This window comes from Pelmatolapia mariae, linkage group LG14 (assembly GCF_036321145.2).
Source record: "Pelmatolapia mariae isolate MD_Pm_ZW linkage group LG14, Pm_UMD_F_2, whole genome shotgun sequence".
NCBI lineage: Eukaryota > Metazoa > Chordata > Actinopteri > Cichliformes > Cichlidae > Pelmatolapia > Pelmatolapia mariae.
Genome location: NC_086239.1, coordinates 26,079,621 through 26,103,896, shown reverse-complemented (window position 1 = coordinate 26,103,896; position 24,276 = coordinate 26,079,621). Strand labels below are relative to the sequence as shown.

Sequence of the window (24,276 nt, the reverse complement as noted above, 5' to 3'; positions counted from 1 at the left end):
TTCTAAGTTTGCAATGATTGGAATGATTTTAGTGCATAGATTTATTTTAGACAAAGAAAAATATACATTTACCGCTGCTCCCGCCCTGTGTTACAGTCAGGACGGGAGCAGTGGCTTTGCTCATGCGCAATTCACTTGCAGTTTGGACGCGTAGGGGTGAACATCTCCTGTTCTGACAGCAGCTGGGGGCAACTGCTGCGTGAGGACTAGCCGCTCCCTGTGAGCGCTTTGGCACGGGTGTGGTGCCTACGGCAGCACCTGCTGCTTGTTGAGAGTAAGAGCGATATGTGCTTTCACGTCAAAAAGCTTTGACACTTTGAATCTCATGAGCTCAGTTATGGAATGTGGAACTGTTGTAAAAACTGGCTAACGTGTTTCGCAGTACACATCAGTTTGTGATATACAATAATTCCATAATTACAGATATGCAAATTAAACACAGGTATACTATGAGTTCTGGGTGGATCCATATTGAAATGTTTTATTGAGAGAAAGTAATTTATAGTTTAATGATGTATAAGGTTAAATTTAACCGTGAAGAGTTAATAGCATTTGAGAAGTGTGAGTGCTTTATATTTCAACTCCATCATGAAAAAAATAGTAGAGTAAAAATAACTGTTTTTGCATCTTCTCACTTTCATGACGGAAGTGTAAAAAAGTTTTTTTCAAGATTCAGTATGTTTGGTTGAATGTATTATTTATATCTATTTATCTTTCTGCATGTAATTTTCTGTTATGTATGGAAAAAATATTATGATTCAGTCCCACGACACATTATTGCTTTTTTAGTGTTGAGTTCTGGTTTCATTATTATTATGTAACATTTGGGTCCAAACAGTGTAAATAAGAGTCCAAAGCTTGAGGCCAGGATGGCAAATACCTCTACTGCATCTGCACGATTTCCAGGTGAGCTGATATAAACAGGAACAAAGGCCACCCACACAGCACAGAAGATCAGGATGCTGAATGTGATGAGCTTGGCCTCATTAAAAATATCAGGGAGATTCCTTGCCAGGAATGCAATAAGAAAACTGAGGACCGCGAGAACGCCAATATAGCCCAATAACACTGCAAAACCAACAGTGGACCCAACTGCACACTCATAAACAATCTTATCATTTTGGTATTGGGTGTTTTTATGTGGAGTTGGAGAGGAAGAGACAAGCCATGTAGTACAGATGGCTGCCTGTATAGATGTAAGAAAGAGAACTGTTCCTCTCTGCTGCGTAACACCAAACCACTTCAGAATGGCTCCCCCTCCTGGCTTGGAGGCTTTGAACACAGCCAGAACAACCATGGTTTTGACCAGGATGCATGAGACACAAAGCACAAAGCTGATCCCAAATGCTGCATGTCTGAGTTGGCATGTCCACAGCCTGGGTCGTCCAATGAACAGCAGTGAACACAGGAAACACAACTTGAGTGACAACAATAGCTGGAAGCTAAGTTCTGAATTGCTGGCACGTATTATAGGTGTTCTGCGATGGTAGAAAAAGATCCCTAGAACAACAGCACATATGAATGTGCCCAGCAGTGAAGTTGCTGTTAAACAAATACCCAAAGGCTCATAGTAGGAGAGGAACTCTGTCTTCTTAGGAATGCAGTGGTCACGTTCGGGGTTTGACCAAAAATCCTCTGGACAACTGGTACACTCAAATGAGTCTAAAAAGAAGAAGATGGTGAAATGCATACTTTATTTCACTGAAAGAAAATTAAATATGGCATGTTGAAAGATAAACACCTACTGCTTTTATTAGTGACTTTTCCCTCAGAACAAGGGATGCAGTCAAAGCAGCATTTGGGCTCCCCCTTCCTTCTCACCATGTGGGTACCAGAAGGACAGCTCTCACTGCATACTGATCGAGGTGGCTATTGGACAAAATTAAATATTGACTGCCAAAATAATATTCACTGTACATGTGACAAAATATAAAGTCTGAAGAAACATATATAACCTTTCTGGATTTAAAGTTCCAGAAGATTTTGTCTTCATCAAGTATGAGTTCTTCATCTTTGAAAGCTGACCTCTTAACCTCGCCCACATTTTGAACTTCAGTGCTTCCATCAGGGAGCCACAACCAGTTCATCACATCATAAATTGGCACCACATCGCCATTCTCATCAAATGACACTTGATCACCAAATGATGTGGTAAAGTTCACCCTTTCCAAGTAATAAAGAAGCTGTTAAAAAAAATATTAAAGTATTAGACCTATTATAATTAAATATAGAAATTAATTAATTAATTATACAAGGTATGTCACTAATAACCTGTATACATGTACAGTGGCTTGCAAAAGTATTCGGCCCCCTTGAACTTTTCCACATTTTGTCACATTACAGCCACAAACATGAATCAATTTTATTGGAATTCCACATGAAAGACCAATACAAAGTGGTGTACACGTGAGAAGTGGAACAAAAATCATGCATGATTCCAAACATCTTTTACAAATAAATAACTGTGAAGTGGGGTGTGCGTAATTATTCAGCCCCCTTTGGTCTGAGTGCAGTCAGTTGCCCATAGACATTGCCTGATGAGTGCTAACGACTAAATAGAGTGCACCTGTGTGTAATCTAATGTCAGTACAAATACAGCTGCTCTGTGACGGCCTCAGAGGTTGTCTAAGAGAATACTGGGAGCAACAACACCATGAAGTCCAAAGAACACACCAGACAGGTCAGGGATAAAGTTATTGAGAAATTTAAAGCAGGCTTAGGCTACAAAAAGATTTCCCAAGCCTTGAACATCCCACGGAGCACTGTTCAAGCAATCATTCAGAAATGGAAGGAGTATGGCACAACTGTAAACCCTACCAAGACAAGGCCATCCACCTAAACTCACAGGCCGAACAAGGAGAGCGCTGATCAGAAATGCAGCCAAGAGGCCCATGGTGACTCTGGACGAGCTGCAGAGATCTACAGCTCAGGTGGGGGAATCTGTCCATAGGACAACTGTTAGTCGTGCACTATACAAAGTTGGCCTTTATGGAAGAGTGGCAAGAAGAAAGCCATTGTTAAAAGAAAACCATAAGAAGTCCCGTTTGCAGTTTGCCACAAGCCATGTGGGGGACACAGCAAACATGTGGAAGAAGGTGCTCTGGTCAGATGAGACCAAAATGGAACTTTTTGGCCAAAATGCAAAACGCTATGTGTGGCAGAAAACTAACACTGCACAACACTCTGAACACACCATTCCCACTGTCAAATATGGTGGTGGCAGCATCATGCTCTGGGGGTGCTTCTCTTCAGCAGGGACAGGGAAGCTGGTCAGAGTTGATGGGAAGATGGATGGAGCCAAATACAGGGCAATCTTGGAAGAAAACCTCTTGGAGTCTGCAAAAGACTTCAGACTGGGGTGGAGGTTCACCTTCCAGCAGGACAACGACCCTAAACATAAAGCCAGGGCAACAATGGAATGGTTTAAAACAAAACATATCCATGTGTTAGAATGGCCCAGTCAAAGTCCAGATCTAAATCCAATCGAGAATCTGTGGCAAGATCTGAAAACTGCTGTTCACAAATGCTGTCCATCTAATCTGACTGAGCTGGAGCTGTTTTGCAAAGAAGAGTGGGCGAGGATTTCAGTCTCTAGATGTGCAAAGCTGGTAGAGACATACCCTAAAAGACTGGCAGCTGTAATTGCAGCAAAAGGTGGTTCTACAAAGTATTGACTCAGGGGGCTGAATAATTACGCACACCCCACTTTTCAGTTATTTATTTGTAAAACATGTTTGGAATCATGTATGATTTTCGTTCCACTTCTCACGTGTACACCACTTTGTCTTTCACGTGGCATTCCAATAACATTGATTCATGTTTGTGGCTGTAATGTGACAAAATTCAAGGGGGCCGAATACTTTTGCAAGGCACTGTATACAGGTCAATGAACTCTCTGGTAAGTGACCTTATATACAACACGTTTTACACAGTATAATAAATCAAATCTTTTTCAGTTTGCTGTGGCCAGTGTCATCCTCTATGCATGCTGGGACAGCAGGTTGAGGGTCGCCGATGCCAACTCAATAAATGAACCAACTCCAGGCCTCAAGGGCCGGTGTCCTGCAGGTTTTAGATGTGTCCTTGTGTGTCCACAGATTATTTAAATGTCTAAATTATCTCCTCAACATGGCAACAGTGGTTCCCAAAGCGGGGGGTGCAGAGCCATTGCAGAGGGGCGCGGAATGAATTAAAAAGAGAATGATTGGACATTGATAGCATAATGGACAGGTTTTTTGACGGAGCTCTCACAGAAACGCAAGGCAGAAGATGAAGCATCGCCAAATATGCTTCCAAACCAAGTTCCTTCAAAGCCAAAGAAAAATATGGTGAAGCATATCTCTCCTTTGGCTTTACCTGTACAACGGTGGTGCCAAGTAAGGGTGGGTTTCAATAATCAATTTTGCGATCAATCTATTAAATCCTGAATGAATTTTTAAATATAAATATATATTACCAGAAATGCCAGGATCTCAGGTTAAAGCTCACAAAACTATATCAACAACCACCAAACAGCTCAAACAGCAAATGAGAGCAGGTAAAGGGATTCCACACAAAGATGTAAACATAAAGTGCGGACCCGACGCATCAGAATCTGTGAGATGCCAGCTTTCTCCCCCGACAGCACGTACACAGACACGTCATTGGTACTGAAAGCCTGCCTCGCAGCTTCTGATGCTGCAGGTTGTGTCACTCTCTGACCAAAATTCACTGAACCAGCAGCAAAAAAGATCCAAACTATGCTTCACAGTTGATAAACATTGTCATTAATTCCCTCTTACTTTGGCTGTTTTGCTTCCACCAAAGTAAAATCACACTTCCTACACAGCCCTCTCTCTCTCAGTGTATTTCAAGGACAGTTTCCCATCTAAAAATCTTGGGTTTTTTGCATTATTTCCTTATAACGCACAAGTCTACTGTTGTGTTCACTTCAGCAGCATGTGGTAATGTTCATATGTTGATTCATGGTTTTCTTCAGTTTTTGATCTACTGCAGAATGTTTTTAAGGGGGTTATCTGCTATATAAAAAGCCAGGCCAGGAAAATCTCCTTCCTCCTTGTTTTTCTGTGTTTTATCCTCAGTTACTTTGACATGAAGGCATCTGGTGTACATCTCTGATGAAGTCTCAAAAGTGTCAGTACTGATAAATGATCAAAATTATACTATTTCTGACGGTCTCAGTCAAAATTGAATTGAATCGAATCGGAATCCAATCAATTATAGAAATCAGTGACGATACCCAGCCCTAGTACCAAGGTAGGTATCCCCGACAGAATTTGTTTCCCCTGTGTCGGGAGCACTCACTGGGCTGTCCAAATCACAGACAAACAGTATTCCACATTCTTGATTTTTAGTTCACAAACACATATACTGACTAACTACTCCTGACATTTTGGAGATGTTAGCTCTTTATACAGTAAAGTTACAGTGGGATACAAATAATATCAGGCTGATCCTGCTGCAATTTGTTCCCCATGTCCAATTCATGGACAAACAGCATCCCACAGTTGTTTATGTTTTTGAACCCATTTCGCACAGAGAGGCATTTTTTTGAAAAATGTATTGATAGCAATGCTGAATGTTTTTTTTTAAACTGTGTAATAACAAAAAAAAAAAACAACTACACGTACAATAATTACAACATAAGGATGGTTTGTTTTTCTGTTATTTAAAAGAGGTAGTAGTTTATTTATTTAGAGCCATTTCATATATTCTAAACCATTTAATATATTTATTTAATTTAGTTCAGTCTGCTACTGTCATTATCTTGGAGCAACTGTAACCACATAATTTCCTTAGGGATTAATAGAGTATTCTGATTCTGATCTAAATACATTAAAAACTACTTTATATCAGGTGTACAGAAATAGAGGAGCACAGAAAATCCTCTTAGCTCCTTCCAGTTTTTTTTAACCATTAAACTATATGGCATTGTATTTAATCCTACATGGTGAATTTTGCTCTGAAAGTAATTACAAGCAAACAATTTATTCATAGGTAGAGGGTAATTTGATATCACACCTGCCATGGCTCCAGTGACTGCAACGTGGCACAGCTGTGTTCACTGAAAGGCCCTCTTCCTGGCATGCACCGGAGCATGTCATCAAGCGAATGTGCAAAAGCATACACAGCTTTGTACACATTGTACTCAGGCCGAAGGTTAGAAATGTCCAAAAACTCAGTGTCTACTTTTTCTAGATCTTCCTGTCCAGTGCATAATGCACCTCCACCTTCCAGCCAGCCTGGTGGAGCTGGTGAAAATCTGCACTGAAATGTGAATTCCCAAAACTGATTCACCTGAAATATTTAGATTTTATAATTATGAATTATGATAATATAGGGTTCTCGCACATACCATAGTAAAGTTTAAATACTCACCATACTATTCCCATAGCTATTGTTGTGATGTAGGTTGTGATGTAGATTGGGACGTGTTTTTAACAGGAATTCCCTGAGCCCTGGTATTTCCCCATGACGAATGGCAATACCCAGTGTACCACCCAGGTATGGCATAAGCTGAGGTGTTTGGAGCACAGCAGCTGATGTCCAGGCTTCACTGGCCATCCACTGTAGGCCAGTTACATTTTGCCTCACTACCTGTGCATTGTATTATACCAAATGTATAAAGTGATACTGAAAAAGGGACATTATCATGCCATTCAAGTAGTTGCTGATCTTGGAAAATACCTCCAGGTGACTAGCTTTCTTTACCCATTCACACAAACACACGACATGTTTTACACAATATAATAAATGAAATCTTAGTAATTAGTAAAAATTAAATTGTTTTAAATCCGAACCTCTTCCATGAGGTTTATCATGCCACTCTCATGTGCAAAAACAATGACAACTCGAGCCGTAGAGGTTTTCATCACATTCACAATCCTCCTCAGTTCATCTGTGTCTTTGTCCCAGGGTAAAACCTCGAAGTAAGCAAGGCAACCTTCACCAGACAGACTGAGCTCAGATTGTAAGGATCTTGCTGCATGAAGTCCATAATCATCATCACTGATGAGCAGACCTGCCCAAGTCCAGCCAAAATGTTTTAGAATGTGAATCATAGCACGAACCTAAGTGAATACAGATTAAAACATTATTGCAAAGACAAGGAAAATCTTTCAGTGCGGTATATGTTTATCAGGTTTTGAGGCACACCACACCATTATCTTCACTGAAGTCACACAATAATAAAATAGAGTGTAATAGCACAGTCATGACGCACAATAATGAAAGATTACTGAAAGATTTTCACCTGGAAGACATCACTTGGGATCGTCCTAAAGAAGGATGGATATTTTTGATGGTTACTCAGGCAGGAACATGTGGAAAAGTAACTCACCTGTGAAAATTACAGAATGTATATTGTAGAAATATGTAAAAACCTAAATACTGCAATTTTTCAATTTTGTTGTGTAAACTAAGTCAGTTTTGACAAGTGGCTTTAAAATTGCAGTTACATTAAAATCCAACAACACTGTTTCATTGCTAAGCAGATGACTTACCATAGGTACTCCGTACAAACCTAAAATGCTTGAGATAGCAATAGAGTGTGCAGAGGGAGAATCACCTACAATCCCTAAGACTGGAGGATTTCCAATACATGTATTATCCAATATAATTTTTTCCTCTTGACCACTGGCTAATGACAATGCTGCACGGAATCCAATTCCAAGGTTGATGCAGTTATCATAAAGAGTGTATCCCAGAGTCACATTAGGTAGCAGATTGGAGTTGCTGTTGATTTCATCAATAGCAAAAGCCATGGTTTGTGCCAGCCTAAATCCTAGTTCATAAAAACTAAAAAAAAAAGAAAAAGAGAGAGAGATAATTATTGAATAATACAGTAATACAGCAGAATACTTGGAAAACTTATTGCAAAACTAACAAAAAAATTACAGAAAATTAATGACAACAATTAAAGATATATTTTAATTAAAAAAATAACAACAGATGCTTCAGCCAAGAAACATATTTTTTTCACAAATGTATTAATTACACAAAGTATACTTTGGTAATAAAGTACATATTGACATTGGCACTGATTTTCCCCATTTTCTTCTTTCTTCTTGTTTATTTCCCCCACCCTGTCATACTTACCCATGGCATGTAGGCTGTTGAGGGTCTGAGATAAAAGACAGGTCAGGAACACTTGTAAAAAAGTGGACTGGAAACAGTCCACCCAGAATGACATCTCCAGTTTTTTGATTCCCATTTAGATTAAATTGTCCCAGTAATTGACAGGAGGGAAAGATGATATCAGAAGATGATACAGCATAAGAAAAGGAGAAATAAAGCAAAATGAGCAAAATGGTTTGTAATAATAACCACATGACAGATTTCTAATGTTCTGAGTCTAGTAATTAGGTTTTATTGTCTTGTCACTCCCTTTTGTTGGAAAGTGTTGACTAATCTTGCACACCACCCATCTGGGAAAAAGATGTAGCAGGGGGAGGGTCTAAAATATACTACACCTCCTGTCCAGTGCATACACTACAAGGGAATTAGATGGATGCCAAGAACTTTGTTTTTTGTGTGTTTAGTTAATTTCATTTTGATTGATTTTTATTTTCAGTTTTAAAAGATTAATGAATATTCTTAATGAACCCAAAAGGTTTATGGTGAAAAAAACTTTTTAAAAAACAATTAGGCCAAATTTAGCTGTCTTTAACAGTAAATTTTTTATATTATAAGAATTTTTTTAAATTTTTTTCTTGTGACACAAAAGGACCCAATTCACACAGTGTTGCCAGGCAAGTAAATGTTTATTGACATAGTTTTTCATGATTTCTGCTTTTGCAGCTCTCTAGTTGCCTCCACTCTACCTCAGCCCAACACCGCTCTCTCATCGGGCCACCACACTCTATTCAAATAGGGAGGCATGATTAGATGATGGAAATCAGCTGTGTAGCTCAGTCTCCCCTGCCACCACATCCTGAACCCACTGCTCCACCCCTCCCCTGCACCCAAACACAAACCACACCAAAAAAAAACCAGGCAACATTTACTTATATTCATTTTTTTTATTCCACAAAAGAGAATCCATATCCACAAATTACTGTTTTATTATATAGAACTTTACAGCATTAAAAAGGATATTTAGAGCCTGGTATCCATGCTCAGTCATCCAGCTAAAGAAATTCCAGAAATTTGATTCTGTTCATCTGGAGGTAGCATTTTCATTTCATTACTTGCACTGCCCTCACAGGTTGGGGAAACCTGCAGTCAGTGGAGACTGAGGAAGTCACTTAGATCAGTGATGAAACATTTTTCTCACTGAAAACACTACTTCTAGATGAAAAGGTAAATTCTTTCTTTGGCTAGGACTACATCAAGCTGGTACATGAGAAAACAGCACATGAGATGGAAGACTACAGGAACCACCTGAGATGCAGCCTCAGATGCAGAAAGAGCAACTTCACTTTCAGAGTTATGGAGACAAAATTGTGGATGTGGAAGCACAGCAGATGAAAATTTCGGGCCATTTCAACAATGCAAAATCCCCTGTGTCTAACACCAGCATTGAGGAGACACCAAGATCATCATCCATACATGTGTAGGTGCACATGTCTTGAAGCATGCTCAATCATCCAGGTAAGTAAATCTTATTTCTGTTTCTTTTATGTGGAAATAGCATTTTCAGTAGAAGAAACGTTTCGTCACTCATCCCAGTGACTTCTTCAGTTAACTGCAGGTTTCCCAAACCTTATAAACAATACCTTTGCACAATGACTGAAACTAGCCCACTGAATGAACAATGGGCTGTGAGATCAGTTTCATTCATATGCAAATTGTCATGACGACTGAGGAACAACCACTGATCAAAGACCAATGATCAGTGGCCATGAGGACCATTCACAGAGAGTTGGGGAATGGCTGCAATCACAGCATTGTAACATGGTGAAAGAGGTACCCTTAGGCCCCTCCTTGATTCAGAGATGGTCTTTCCCTGGCCTCCCCGAGTCCCCATTCAAACCAGCATTCCTCCCTGTCCAGGATGTGCGTATCCTCATCATTGAAAGAGTGTCCACTGGCCTGTGGGTGTAAATACACTTCAGAGTCCTGGCCTGACGAGGTAGCTCTTCTGTGTTGTGCCATCCATTTAGCCAAAGGTTGTTTGGTTTCCCCAATGTATAAATCGTGACAATCCTCCTGGCACTTGGGGTGGATGAATTTTTGGCACAGCGTGCTTTGGGGTTTAAAAACCACAGAGACGCAGTGTTCAGAGAAAATTTGTCTCAACTGTTCTGATACTCCTGATACATAGGGGATCACTACAGGTTTTCACTTAGGCAGAAGCTGTCCTTCTCTCCTGGATCAGCTGGAGCTTTCTTTAGGCACCTTTTCTAGCTTTGACAAATGTCCAGCTGGGAAAACCTTTACTCAGGGCCTTCTTATATGATGCTCTTCTGCTTCCCTGGCCACTGTGTCTGTGGGGATGGTGTTGGCTCTATGTTGTAGCATCCTGATGACACCCAATATGCTCCAATGGATAATGAGAGTCAAACATTAAATACTGATCTGTATGCACAGGTTTACAGTACACATACGCTTTTAAATGTCCCTCATCACAGATGGAAATCTCACAATCTAACAAGGCTAACCTGCAATTTTTGGGGTGTAGGTGTACATCTCCAAAAGTTGATTCTGTTCATCTGGATGTAGCGTTTTGTGGGAGAAACGTTTCGTTACTCATCCAAGTGACTTCTTCAGTCTCAGCTGACTGCAGGTTTCATAGGAAACGTCATAGGAAACGTCCAGATGAACAGAATCGACTTTTGGAGATTTACTTTCCTGGATGATTGAGAATGCATCAAGACGTGTAGGTGTACAGTTTTGCTGAAACAAACAGATGGCCATGAGAAACATTTCTCACTACTTTATAACAGCAGTACTTATGTGCCCCTGAAATGAGACCCTGTAGTATTCACAGAAAGAGGGTGAAAGATTGTTTGAGCAGGACAGACTTGAAATCTCCTTCCTTTATCTACTTCACATGAACATGAACTTGAGTGATATTCATGTCCACCAAACTTTACACTTAGAAGGATGCATCCATTGGACAATGAATGTTAAATAGAAAGCATGGAAAAAAAATCCTGTATAAATGGGTGTGAATGTTTGAATCAGGCAAGTTGCATAAAGCAAATCAGGTAGAATGGAAAAGCACTATATAAGAACTAGATAATAGCTGTGTAATTTACGCCACTTCATCCGATGCATTGCATTGCAGTTGGTAATGTAAGGGTTGGTTGTAACTGCTTGGCCATGGAAACCTATTCCATGAAGGTCTCTACCCAATGTTCTTCAGCTAATCTGAAGGCCACATGAAATTTGGAGTTCTGTAGTGATTGACTCTGCAAAAAAGTTGGCAACTTCTGTCCACTATGCTCCTGTCCACTTGCTGACCCCCCTCTGTGATTTTACATGACCTACCATTTCATGGCTGAGTTGCTGTCATTCCCAATCACAGTAATTTTGTTTTAATACAACTCAGCTTGTTGGATAGGATGCATCCTATCACGGTGCTACACTGCAATTCCCTGAGCTCTAGAAAGTGATTCATTCTTGAGTTTACACGTCTGTGGCCATGGAAATGATTAAACACCTGAATTAGGTGTTTTGATTTTGATTCGTGAGAAGTATAGCAAACCAGTATAGCAATTTTGCAGTCAAAGACAAGTCAGACAGGGAATAGAATTTTTAAACATGACCTTTCTGAGACATTCATGATGAAACTTGCTGTACATGAATTTAAATTTTGATATGTATTTTTCCTTTTATACATCTTGTATGATGGTTAAACAACAAGAATAATCATTCTTCTGTTATATTGATATACCAGTGTATATGAAATGCATTATAGGCCCTGCCCCCTTCTTATTCTTTTTCCCTAATGGGTGGAGTGCAAGATTAAGTGACACAACATTTCAATAAAAGGGATTAGTAAAGCAATGAAACATAATGACTAGGCTCAGAAAATCAGGAAGCTGTCATGTGCTCATTATTACAAACCAATTTGCTCTTGCTCATTTTGCTGTATGTCTACTTTTCTTATGCTGTATCATCTTATGTATTTCCCTTCTGTCAGTTACAGGGACAATTTCATCTAAATGGCATGCACAAGACTGGGGATGTCGTTCTGGGTGGACTGTTTCCAATTCACTTTTTTAGAAGCGTTCCTGACCTGTCTTTTACCTCAAAGCCACAACAGCCTACATGCCATGGGTACGTATAACAGATTATTAAAGCATCAGTTTAATTGTTGCTATTCATTTAGTAACTACTAGCTTTGCCATACATTTCCAGGGATCATGTTTTATTTTTAAGCAATATAATCTTTTTTTTTTTTTTTTTTTTAGGTTTTATGAATTAGGATTTAGGCTGGCACAAACCATGCTTTTTGCTATTGATGAAATCAACAGAAATTCCAACATGTTACCAAATGTGACTCTGGGATACACTTTTTATGATAACTGCGTTGAACTAGGAATTGCATTTCGTGCAGCATTGTCATTAGTCAGCGGTCAAGAGGAGAAAATTATATTGGATGATACATGTGTTGGAAATCCTCCAGTCCTAGGGATTGTTGGTGATTCTTCCTCTACACCTTCTATTGCCATCTCCAGCGTCTTAGGTTTGTACAGAATACCTATGGTAAGTTTTCAGTTTAACCATAGCATGTTATTTTTGTTTATATTAACTTAATTGTAAAATTAATGTCAAAAACAATATACAATATACAGTCTGTATTTTTCACAGGTGAGTTATTTTGCCACATGTTCCTGCCTGAGTGACCGTCAAAAGTATCCATCCTTCTTTAGGACGATCCCAAGTGATGCTTTCCAGGTAAACGTCACCTAAATTAAAGAAATGAAAAATAAAGAACTAAAGAGTTTAAGGATATACCTGATGAATACCTGTTTTCCAACAGAATACATAATGATGTGCTGTAAAGCTGATGAAAAGTAATGCTAAAGAAAGATTTTTCTAGCCTATGCACCTCTGTTTTAATCTGTATTCACTTAGGTACGTGCTATGATTAACATTCTCAAACATTTCGGCTGGACTTGGGCAGGCCTGCTGGTCAGTGATGATGATTATGGATTTCATGCAGCAAGATCCTTACAATCTCAGCTGAGTCTGTCTGGTGAAATTTGCCTTGCTTACGTTGAAGTTTTACCTTGGGACAAAAGCACAGATGAAGTCAGGAGGATTGTGAACATGATGAAAAAATCCACAGCTCGAGTTGTCATTGTCTTTGCACATGAGAGTCGCATGATAAAGCTTATGGAAGAGGTCTGGCTTTAAAACAATTTAATTATTACTAATTTAAAAGATCACTAAGTGTAATACGTATCTTTCAAATTTATGTGAATGTGTATAGAAAACTAATTACATTGAATTATTTTGGCAGACCAGAAACTAGTTGAATTTCATGATGATATTATTTTTTTTAAATTTCGGTATCACTTTAAACTTTTGATTTAATACAATGCACAGGTAGTAAGGCAAAATGTGACAGGCCTACAGTGGATGGCAAGTGAAGCCTGGACATCAGCTACTGTGCTTCAAACACCTCAGCTCATGCCATACCTGGGTGGTACACTGGGCATTGCTATTCGCCGAGGAGAAATACCAGGGCTCAGGGAGTTCCTGTTACAAATACGTCCTGACCTATATCACAACAATAGCTATGGGAATAGCATGGTAAGAGTTGAACCATTTACTGTAGTATATGCAAGAATTGCATATTTTCTTTATGTCTAACAAACATATTTCAATCATATATTTCAGGTGAATCAGTTTTGGGAATTCACATTTCAGTGTAGATTTGCTCCAGCTCCACCAGGCTGGGTGGAAGGTGGAGGTCCACTATGCACTGGACAGGAAGAGCTTGAAAATAAAGACACTGAATTTTTGGACATTTCCAACCTCCGGTCTGAGTACAATGTATACAAAGCTGTTTATGCTTTTGCACATTCTCTTGATGATATGCTGCGTTGCAAGCCAGGAAAAGGGCCTTTCAGTGAACACAGCTGTGCCACGTTGCAGTCACTGAAGCCATGGCAGGTGTGATATCAGGTTACACTCAATCTACGTCAATTGCTCTGTAATTATTTGCAATTATTTGAAGTTAGATAAAAATATTTTTTTTGTACCCCTGAGCGAAAGTATGCATTTTGCTGTGATTGTGGGTTGGAATAGATATAGGTATACAGCATTACTGGTAATATAGTTTTTTGTAAATTTGATGAATTTCTATTTTCAGGTACAAAAGATTATTGAATAGTGGGTGCCACTTTTTGCACTGTGAAAAGTAATTTATTTCTTACACATTCCTTTTAAACAGCTTGTTTATTACTTGGAAAGGATGAACTTCACCACACCATTTGGTGATCAAGTGTCATTTGATGAGAATGGTGATGCATTGCCAATTTATGATGTGATGAATTGGTTGTGGCTCCCAGATGGAAGCACTAAAGTTCAGAATGTGGGTGAGGTTAAGAGGTCAGCTTTCAAAGGTGAAGAACTCATACTTGATGAAGACAAAATCTTCTGGAACTTTGACTCCAAAAAGGTTAGATATGTTTTTTCAGGCATTTATATTTTATCACATGTATGTTATATGTCATTCAGGCAGATCATTTTTAATTTATTCTTATAGCCACCTCGATCAGTATGTAGTGATAGCTGTCCTCCTGGTACCCACATGGTGAGAAGGAAGGGGGAACCTGAATGCTGCTTTGACTGCATCCCTTGTTCTGAGGGAACAGTCACTAATAAGAGCAGTAAGTATTTATCTTTCAGCACAGCATATTTAATTGATTTATATTAAATATACAAAGTGTTTCACTATCTGCCCTCTTTTGTATCAGACTCCTTGGAGTGCACCAGTTGTCCAGAGGATTTTTGGTCAAACTCCCAACGTGACCACTGTGTTCCTAAGAAGACAGAGTTCCTCTCCTACCACGACCCTCTGGGTATTTGTTTGACAGCAACCTCCTTACTGGGCACATTCATATGTGCTGTTGTTCTAGGGATCTTTATCTATCATCGCAGAACACCTATAATACGTGCCAATAATTCAGAACTTAGCTTCCAGCTATTGTTGTCACTCAAGTTGTGTTTCCTGTGTTCACTGCTGTTTATCGGACGACCCAGGCTGTGGACATGCCAACTCAGACATGCAGCATTTGGGATCAGCTTTGTGCTGTGTGTCTCATGCATCCTGGTCAAAACCATGGTTGTTCTGGCTGTGTTCAAAGCCTCCAAGCCAGGAGCGGGAGCAAGTCTGAAGTGGTTTGGTCCTGTGCAGCAGAGAGGAACAGTTCTGGTTTTCACATCTATTCAGGCAGCCATCTGCAGTACCTGGCTTGTCTCTTCCTCTCCAACTCCACATAAAAACACTCAATATCACAATAACAAGATTGTTTATGAGTGTGCAGTTGGGTCAACTGTTGGTTTTGCAGTGTTATTGGGCTATATTGGTGTGCTAGCTTTCCTCAGTTTTCTAATTGCATTCCTGGTGAGGAATCTCCCTGATAGTTTTAATGAGGCCAAGCTCATCACATTCAGCATGCTGATCTTCTGTGCTGTGTGGGTGGCCTTTGTTCCTGCTTATATCAGCTCACCAGGAAACCATGCAGATGCGGTGGAGGTATTTGCCATCCTGGCCTCAAGTTTTGGCCTGTTAGTTGCACTATTTGGACCCAAATGTTACATAATCCTGATAAAACCAGAACTGAACACAAGAAAAGCTATAATGGGTCGTGACATTGTATGGAAAACATTATGATTCAGAGTTAAAAACTACATGTGGAAAAAAACATATACATAATGAATTGAATTCACAGAAATATGTAGAAAGATCCCAAGATAATTTGAAGTTTGTGTTAATAACCTATAAATGCAAACTTCAAGAAGTATGATTATACCAGAAAAAACTTGTAGTAGTTTGTGTAGTAAGCAGGAATTGGAGCTGCAAAATGCAGTACTTCTTGTTTCTTTTTAATACCAAGAATACTTCAAAAGTGTAATGATTACCTAGAAGTACCTGTGGTAATTTTTATGTAATAAACTGTATGTATTGTTGCAAAATGAAAGACTCCTAAGAAGTCTGATGATTAGGTGAAATATCCATAGAAAATGCAAAAAACACCCGATTCAAAAACAAACAATAAAAAAAGTGATAAACACGTATTTATACTGATCAAAAACTAGCTGGATAATATTCTATTTTATCATGTATCACAATATGAAACATATCAAAGAGTTCTGTTGAAAAAAAAATTATATATCTCTATCTATATATCTCTCTCTATCTCTATCTATCTATATGTCTAATACACAAAAATAAAATGCCATCCATATTTCACAGCTCTGTGTGTGTGTGTGTGTGTTTAAATGTTGAGTAGGCGCAGCAATAGAATTGTAGAATTATACTCGCAGGTGTGATGTATCACTGAAATAGTCATTTACAAATAGTAATTTCAACAGAGGTTGCCTTGGCCATTAATTGAACTCTAACCATCCAAAGATCCAGCCTCTCCTGCATGAAGTCGCACCAAACAGCAGAGGTATTACCATAAGGTAAATTAAATGCAAGATTATTACATATATGGCTTTCAGATTTCATATACTTATAGAAAACAGAAAGAACGTCAGCTTTCAATGTTTCATGGTCCTTAACCCTTTAAGACCAGTTGGGGCGGGCATGCTCCATTTTGCGTAACTATTTTTAAATCCCTGTAGAACTGCAACCACATAAGCTAGCGCAATAATGCTTTTTGCATATGAAACCTGAAGAATTGTACTTACATTTTATGCCATCAGTTTGTCCTAAGTCAAGCTTTCCTTCCACATATGACCTTGCAAAAATTTCGGAAAAAGCATTTGCAGCAAAAAAAATCAACAACATAATATTCCAGAAACAGGCTTTGCCGATCCGATCAGCTGTTCATAACACTTCCTACGTTGGAATAGACGTCAGCGCGAACTATCGCATGTCTGCCATTACCTGCCCGACACTGGAAGTGACGTCATCTTCGCGGAAAATGTAGGGTTTTTTTGTTTTTTTAACCTTCAGGACCTTATAAGCCTATACTGGTGTTTTTAAAAGTCATGTTTGACTTTATGCTTTTCTGTATAGCTTCTGGGATGCTTAGAACTCAAATTGCACTGCTGGAAATTGTTTATTTTGATGCACATGCTGTTTTTTTTTTTTGCAAATTTGCATTATAATATTTATTTTCGGTTTTCCTGCAGTATATATTATTATTATATAAAGTTACATATAAAAACTGGTGTATCTCAAAAATAAAACTATGAAGACACTCAAAATAAATTTCTCGTGGTTGGAAACTATTTTGTGCAACTTCTTTGTATTTACATTTTTCAGGGATAAACTTCTTAAATTTCTCTAACTAGAAATATATGTTAAAAACAACTAAAATGATTTTCATTTTTTGGGAGTTTATTGCACTTTTTTGCAATTTCTTAGTTACTTTAGTTTCTTTCTTTAGTTACTATGGAATTAATGCATACATATTATTAAAATTTGGGATATAATGGTTGTATTGATGTATAGCAACTTGAAATGCTCCCAAAAAAAGCACTACAGTATGCAAAAACTATAAAGATAAGCTCGGGTGGACTTGGCTCTATGGTAGGTCTTAAAGGGTTAACAAATTTAAAAATCATTCAAATTCAAGTGCAGATAAGCTGGATCTAGGACTCTAAGCAAAGAAGTATGGATTGTTTGGTAGTGTTCCCAGGCTAAAGTGTCTTCTCTCTAAAACAGGGGTAGGCAACCTTTCTGATGATGAGTGCCATCTAAAATTTCCTCAGCAGTCAATGTGCCATATGATTGCATTAACAATAACTTTAATAACGCTCTATATTAACAGTTACACACTATATAGAACAACTTTACAGAATTATATTTGTTCGCAGATGTTGGCAGCTATCAGTGAATAGTTATCAGCTATTTTGAAAAAAGAAAAAAAGAAAAGAAAAAAGACACTTTTTATCCATAACAAGAACAGCAAATGAACTGTACAACAGAAAATGCAAATGCTATTTATGGTCTCCTCACAACAATGATAAGAAAAATAAACTGGGCCAATATAGCATGTTTGTTAATACAGAGACACACATGTTAATGTGGATCTCTGGTCTCCTACTCAGAGACACAGGTCTCTGAGTGTCCAGCATTCAGACAGCTACCTGAGGACACTCTTCGTGTGAGAGAAAATCTGCTCATACAGATATGTAGAGCCAAATACTGGCAATAAGGCCTCTGCAATGTTCTGAAGACAGTTAAACTTGTCAGGTAGTGATGTCCAGCAGGTGAAAATGCAAGCTCCATGAACACGCACAGCTATGGATTCCAGCTGCATTCATAGTTCTGCAAACTTTGACCCCCACAGAGTCGAGGTTTTTACTTCAATCAGCTGCATTTCGATTTCGCATTAACTGGCATTAACTCAGCCAGTTAATGCGAGACAAATCCAGCTGCTCATTAAAGCTTTCTGGTTTGATCAATCTCGAGTCTACAGATGTATCCGTGTATTTCCGTGGTGCTGATGCTGCGCTGAGCGGACAGCTCCTGAAGCATTTCAAGTGTTGGAATGTGGAAATTTCAACATTGCTTGAAAAAACTGCCAGCTAGCAACGTCCCTCTCACCGGTAGGCCAAGTTATTTTTAGCCAATTACAAGTTGAATCTGGTAGTTGGGGTTGTTAGCTAAAATACTGTCATTAAGAAGCAGCACAACTAATGTGTCTATGTGAGCTAATTTGCGATGTGCACCGCTGGCCCGGCCATTTATTTTTAATGCACCTTCTCAGATTAATTCACTGCGCGTAGTGCCCAGGGCTGGACTGGGAAAAAAAAATAAAAAATAAAAATAAAAAAATTCGGCCCAGGCATTTTGACTACAGACCAGCACAACAGGTATTATAGGAAAAGCCATAAAGCCTTTGAATGAAAACAAACGCCGTTGTGACAGTGATGTGCACTGTCTTCTTGGTATATGTATAATTTCTATACATTTTACATCAGACAAAAACTTTGATTGTAAGATTCAGATAATTATTTATTAAAAGCGCGACATTTTAAATGAGAGTAAGAAAGAAAAGCATTTCTTTGTGCCCCCTTTCCCTGTTAATGCTTAACCTGGCCCCCTTGGCAAAACTTTGCTAGACCCGCCCCTGCACAGTTACCAGCTGTCACCTACTTAGAAAAGGATCCTGGTGTCATTTGTCTCTCGGAAACAGTTCATAACTTCCCCTCAATTCATTCATGTCACCTGTTTCTCCTTTACCTGTTCAGCTCTGATGATTCAGTAAGGACATCTCCTGGTTTCACCTTCATGTTTCCCTCTCACCACATATCCAAACCGATATCATGACCAGCAGCTTTTACAGCTGTGGCTCCAGCAAACATCAGCTGATACTAGAAATTAAGATTAAATAAATTCTAACAACAGCTGATCAAGCTTAAACGTGCTGCTGTTGTTTAGCGCGACATCCGCTGGTTTCCTCTTTCTGGTGCAAAGTGGGCGATAAACAAACAAGAGAGACGGGACTTGCGACAGAAAAGCCGATCAGCTGATCATTGATCAGTTTCATGATTAAAGTAGCAACAGGAGAGGGAGGGGAAAGAATGAGAGAAGAAGAAACAGCTGCAGCGTAAAGACACAGAATAACTCCAGCTTTATGTCTTTTTTTCCCCCCATTCTAGCTGAAGTACGGGACAAACTGCGTTCCTTTTCAGCTCAATACGAAACGTGTAATATTTTCTCTGAATACGGGACGATTTCATTTTTTTAACGGGACGGTTGGCAACTCTACTAACTAACCTTATGAATAAAATAAAGTTCACTATCAGTAACATCATAGCACCCACCCAGCTGTATAGCAACTAAGTCGTGCTAGCTAGAACACAGCACGAGTTATTGTAACTGACTGTAAAAAGTCAGCACAGCGAAAATAAACTACACCTAAACTTGGTTTATATCTGACCCAGATAGACTGCAGGTCATAACTTCTTACCTGAAGTTCAGTTCACCTGACACTCGGACCAGCGGCTGCCTCTGGTCTCTCCTCCTCCTGCCTCCCCATTCCCTCATCCACCTGCTGGCCTTTGTGGAAGCTCCGCCAAAGCCACCACCAAACAACTGATTTATTTTTACACATCGGCCATCATCTGGCCAATCCACCACCTTTCATTGTTTACACCGTTAGAGAAAAGAAAAAAAAAATCATCAGCCCATAAAAATGAAAAATCACCACCGGCATACAGTGGACTGGCCACCGGTATGCCCGATGGCCAGTCCAGCTATGGTTGTACCATCAGTTAACCCTTCGTGCCCAGGGTTGCTGACCCCTGCTCTAAAACATAGGTGTCGAACTCCAGGCCTCGAGGGCCAGTGTCCTGCAGGTTTTAGATGTGTCCTTGATCCAGCATAGCTGATTTAGATGGCTAAATGACCTCCTCAACATGTCTTGAAGTTCTCCAGAGGCCAGGTAATGAACTAATCATGTGATTCAGGTGTGTTGACCTACTCTCAGAAAAATTCTGGTTCTTAAATGGTTCTTCAGATGTCTTCATGGTTCTTTAAAGAACCATCATACGTCAAAGAACCTTTTTATTTTGTGGATGGTTCTTCAGCTATTACAAATGGTTCTTTAAAGAACAAAAGGTTCTTCATCCTTAGCTATCTAAGTTTGATGGTGTAAAATGGCATAAATATTTATTCACTATAATGAGGCTGTGAATTATACTGTGTGTTTTGTTTGTGTGCGTGTGTGTGCGAAGGGGGAGGGCGGGTTACCTGGCAATTACCTTTTAAGAGCAGATGGTAGGAAACTGAATATTCAAATAAAAGTTAGAAATACTTGCTTAAAAATATATTGGTGGCAGGGGTGGGGGCCAAAGCCTAAAGACCCTACACCCAACACTCCCAACCCCGCAAACCCACAAATAATGTGGTAATAGAATATGGAATTTATTATTAAGACGTTTATGAATATGGTGAGTTAACAAACAGTAGACACAATGCACACATCCAAATACTGTACTTCAGTTTTAAATTTTAATAAAGTATTACTATTTTCTGCTTCAAGGTATTACTTTTGAGATTATATATATTAGAAAATATAGCATAATGAAAATACTAGTTATTGTAAACTTTACAAACCACCCAGCAGTATGTAAAGTCAAATTATAAAATACTAATAAATAACAATTGCACAACAGAATCTCAGTGTAATGAACACACTTATGTGTTCATTATCGACACACTTAGTTTTGACAAAGCACACTGCTTAGGTAAATGATCTCAATACTTGTTTGTCACTGAGCAATTTATGTGTTTCGAGCCAAATAAATGACAGAGAGAGAGAGAGAGAGAAAGAGAGAGAGAGGGTCAATCGTTGGGTTGCGCATGCGCAGACAGATTGCGCGACCGGCGGGCCTTGAACTTTTTAAGGGAAAAACACTTTCTCACGGACGGTGACAGCGGAGCGGATAACAGTCTTCAGTACCTGCTGGTCTTTGAAGCTCTGGATTCTGGGACTGTTGGAAAAGGTAAAAGTTTTCATTAAAAACTTTTTACTGTTTTGTTTTTGTTACTCGTCATTGTAGCTTGCTGTTAATGTTGTGCTAACAATAACAGTTAGCTATGTTAGATACGTTAGCCGTTGACGGTAACACAATTTAGTATCGGTATACAGAACTATTTTCCTAACAAAACCACTGTTATAATTAAGTGAAGGTGCTCCCAACTAATTGGCTTCTAAAATATGCGGTTCTATTGCGTGCTGCGTACATAACGTAATGTCAGCTAGACCGATATTAAAATTTATAATATTGTTAAAGTCACTAAAATGGCGCCTGAAGCCTGTTTTGACATGAGCTCTGTGTCTGCTCTAGGAACTCAGAAATTGAGTAGAGCTGAGCCGTACTTTAAATACTCACATCAGGCTGTACTTTGAATTCTATAAGAGCTGTATAAAACACAGCAATGCAAAAGTGTTTTGAATGAATAGAAATGTGACACATTAGAAGGTGTGTCTGTGATTGTTCCTGTGTAACTAATTTTCGGATTAGCTGACAAGTTATGCTCCGGCCATTTGATGTTACCAAGATCGATATCCATTTGTAATATAGTTAAATGTTCTTTGTACGTTTCATTTATCCACCATCATACATTAAGCCAAGAAGAGGTCATTATACTAACAAGAAGTATCAACGCTGGGCCGATGTTCAGCACCTGGTTAAAGTTTGTAATCCAGCCGGTGTGTAAATATCACTCAGCAGCCAGTCGTAGAGCTGAAGCAGGTAGCATCAACATATAAATCTACTCTACCCAGTTTAAATCACAACACCACCTCTGACCGAAAAGCTGTACATTTTTCTTGTTTGCACAAATTAATTCAGATTCACTCTAATTCTTTTCACAGCTCCAACAAAATGAGGAAGAGGAGGGGGAGAAAAACAATTGAATTACAGTTGGATGGATGTCGAGGACAAGGAGAAGGAAGCTTAGGATGAGGAGGAAAAAAAAGCAGCAGGAGCATCTTTTGGGATCTCTATGATGTCATTGAGGTTTGTTTCATTAATATTGTCCTCTCACTACCTACTTCCTGTATTAAATAGTGATGTGCAAAATGTTGTGGAAAACCACAGAGCAGGCACGTATAGTGCATCTGCAGGTAAATGAACATCAAATCTCTGAGACTAAAATCTGTATTATACTTTTAGTCTTAAGAACATATGTTGTATATTTATCACCCTTATGATAAAACCCATGTCAGCCATTGGTTTATGGACTTTGTATTTAGAAGCCTCAACATTTGCTTTATTGCTATTGCTATGTTTTTTTGTGAGCCTTTTGGGACCATATTAGGATGAGGGATCAGAATCTGGAGTCGTGCACATTACTGTTTCATTTAGCGTGTATCTATAAGATTTGTACAGCAGATCAAAGTTGTGCCTTGAAAACAGGAAAGTCATCTGCATAGAGGAGAACTTTAATAGCAGGCTTGTACAAAGTGAAGCTTTGTGCTCACATTTGTTATGGCAAATGCAGATGGACCCAGGGAGCAGAACGCACGGAGGCAGAGTTGCGGTGAAGACAGTTTATTTACAGTGAGGGGGGGAGGTATTTACAAGGACAAAATATATACAATGGTGTATGAATGGGGACGCGGAGCCAGGACGTGCAGGTGACGAAAACACACACAGGTAGTGCACTCGATTTGGTACTGTTTAATGCCAAAACCTCCAGACGGAAAACAAACCAGTCGAGGCAAAAATCCTAGGGAGGAAACAAAACTCCTTACAGTCACCAGAAATAATCCAAGGGCTCCAACAGGCAGGGGCAGAATTTCAAACTCTCCAAAAACGCCAATACTCCGACACTAGTCTTCTGTCAGGTAGCTCCTAAAGAACACTTCTGAAGAAAGCATCTGATGAGTAACAGGTGTGCCAGGTTCAGTGACTCACTGCCCCGCCTACCTATACAAAAAGGAAGGCACCAAAAAACACATACAGACAAAAACACCACATAACCAGAACCCAACTCCTAACAACATTTGCTGCAAACTCTCGTTTTAATTCTGTTACCTTGTTTTGATGCAGAATTCACTTGAAATCAGGGAAGAACTGGACTTGTTTTTTATAATGTGTTCTCGTGAATTAATTGTGTATCGCATACATTTGATTTGACTTTCTGCGAGACAACAGTCGTCCGCTGGCCAAAAAAGTTTTCCAAATACCTCCACGTGATCAAGTCTGGATTTAGAAAATAATAGCAAAAAGATCTGCACCTCCTGCTTCAGATGCAATTTCTGTTTGTGTGTTCAGAGGACGGAGGCGAGAGGGGAGACCTCGGCTCATCCAGCTGGACAGCCTGACCAGGAGGAGTCTACATTAACTCGGCTCTTCCAGGGCACCTTGCAGACTCGGCTGCTGGCAACACTGGGATGACGTGAACGCCAAACAGGAGTTCATCCCAGGTCGACTGCAGGTATGCAAGTCACACCTTCTTAGGAGGGTTTCACTTTTTTCTCTTCTTTATAATTGACCATTTTTTTCCCTCTCTCTCAGCTCCTTGTCTCAGAGTGGGAGGGATATGAAGCACAAAGGGAGGAGCTTGTCGTTTGGTTGGCTGATATGGATGTCCACCTGAGTGAGGCTGACCAGCTGACAGGAAACATCTGTGAAAAACTGAAACAACTGCAGGTGTGGGGTTGTTTTGATATAACATAC

General features: G+C 39.3%; 2 protein-coding genes across 2 annotated transcripts; one reads left to right on the top strand and one right to left on the bottom strand.

Annotated features, from left to right (window-relative positions):
• Positions 1-751: 751 nt before the first annotated feature.
• Positions 752-8,330, bottom strand: LOC134641398 (extracellular calcium-sensing receptor-like). Its single transcript, XM_063493806.1, has 9 exons — positions 8,098-8,330; positions 7,503-7,797; positions 7,253-7,339; positions 6,801-7,070; positions 6,379-6,597; positions 6,022-6,297; positions 1,956-2,183; positions 1,746-1,869; positions 752-1,662 (listed from the first exon to the last, which is right to left on the bottom strand). Exons 1-9 carry the CDS (start codon positions 8,328-8,330, stop codon positions 752-754), a joined length of 2,643 nt encoding a protein of 880 aa, XP_063349876.1.
• A 3,785-nt stretch (positions 8,331-12,115) lies between these two features.
• Positions 12,116-15,796, top strand: LOC134640625 (extracellular calcium-sensing receptor-like). Its single transcript, XM_063492532.2, has 9 exons — positions 12,116-12,225; positions 12,360-12,654; positions 12,760-12,846; positions 13,027-13,296; positions 13,501-13,707; positions 13,795-14,070; positions 14,351-14,578; positions 14,666-14,789; positions 14,877-15,796. The coding sequence occupies exons 1-9, from the start codon at positions 12,116-12,118 to the stop codon at positions 15,794-15,796; spliced, it is 2,517 nt and encodes an 838-aa protein (XP_063348602.1).
• Positions 15,797-24,276: the final 8,480 nt, after the last annotated feature.

Bases quoted from the DNA above. Each gene is read 5' to 3' on its own strand.
- LOC134641398 (XM_063493806.1), bottom strand. From the start codon at position 8,330: ATGTGGTTATTATTACAAACCATTTTGCTCATTTTGCTTTATTTCTCC. The intron at 7,340-7,502 runs GTAAGTCATCTG...TAATTTTCACAG, and splicing joins GTTTGTACGGAGTACCTATG to GTGAGTTACTTTTCCACATG. The intron at 1,663-1,745 runs GTAGGTGTTTAT...TCTTCTTTTTAG, and splicing joins AAAAGTCACTAATAAAAGCA to ACTCATTTGAGTGTACCAGT.
- LOC134640625 (XM_063492532.2), top strand. From the start codon at position 12,116: ATGCACAAGACTGGGGATGTCGTTCTGGGTGGACTGTTTCCAATTCAC. The intron at 12,847-13,026 runs GTAAACGTCACC...GTATTCACTTAG, and splicing joins TCCCAAGTGATGCTTTCCAG to GTACGTGCTATGATTAACAT. The intron at 13,297-13,500 runs GTCTGGCTTTAA...TACAATGCACAG, and splicing joins TGATAAAGCTTATGGAAGAG to GTAGTAAGGCAAAATGTGAC.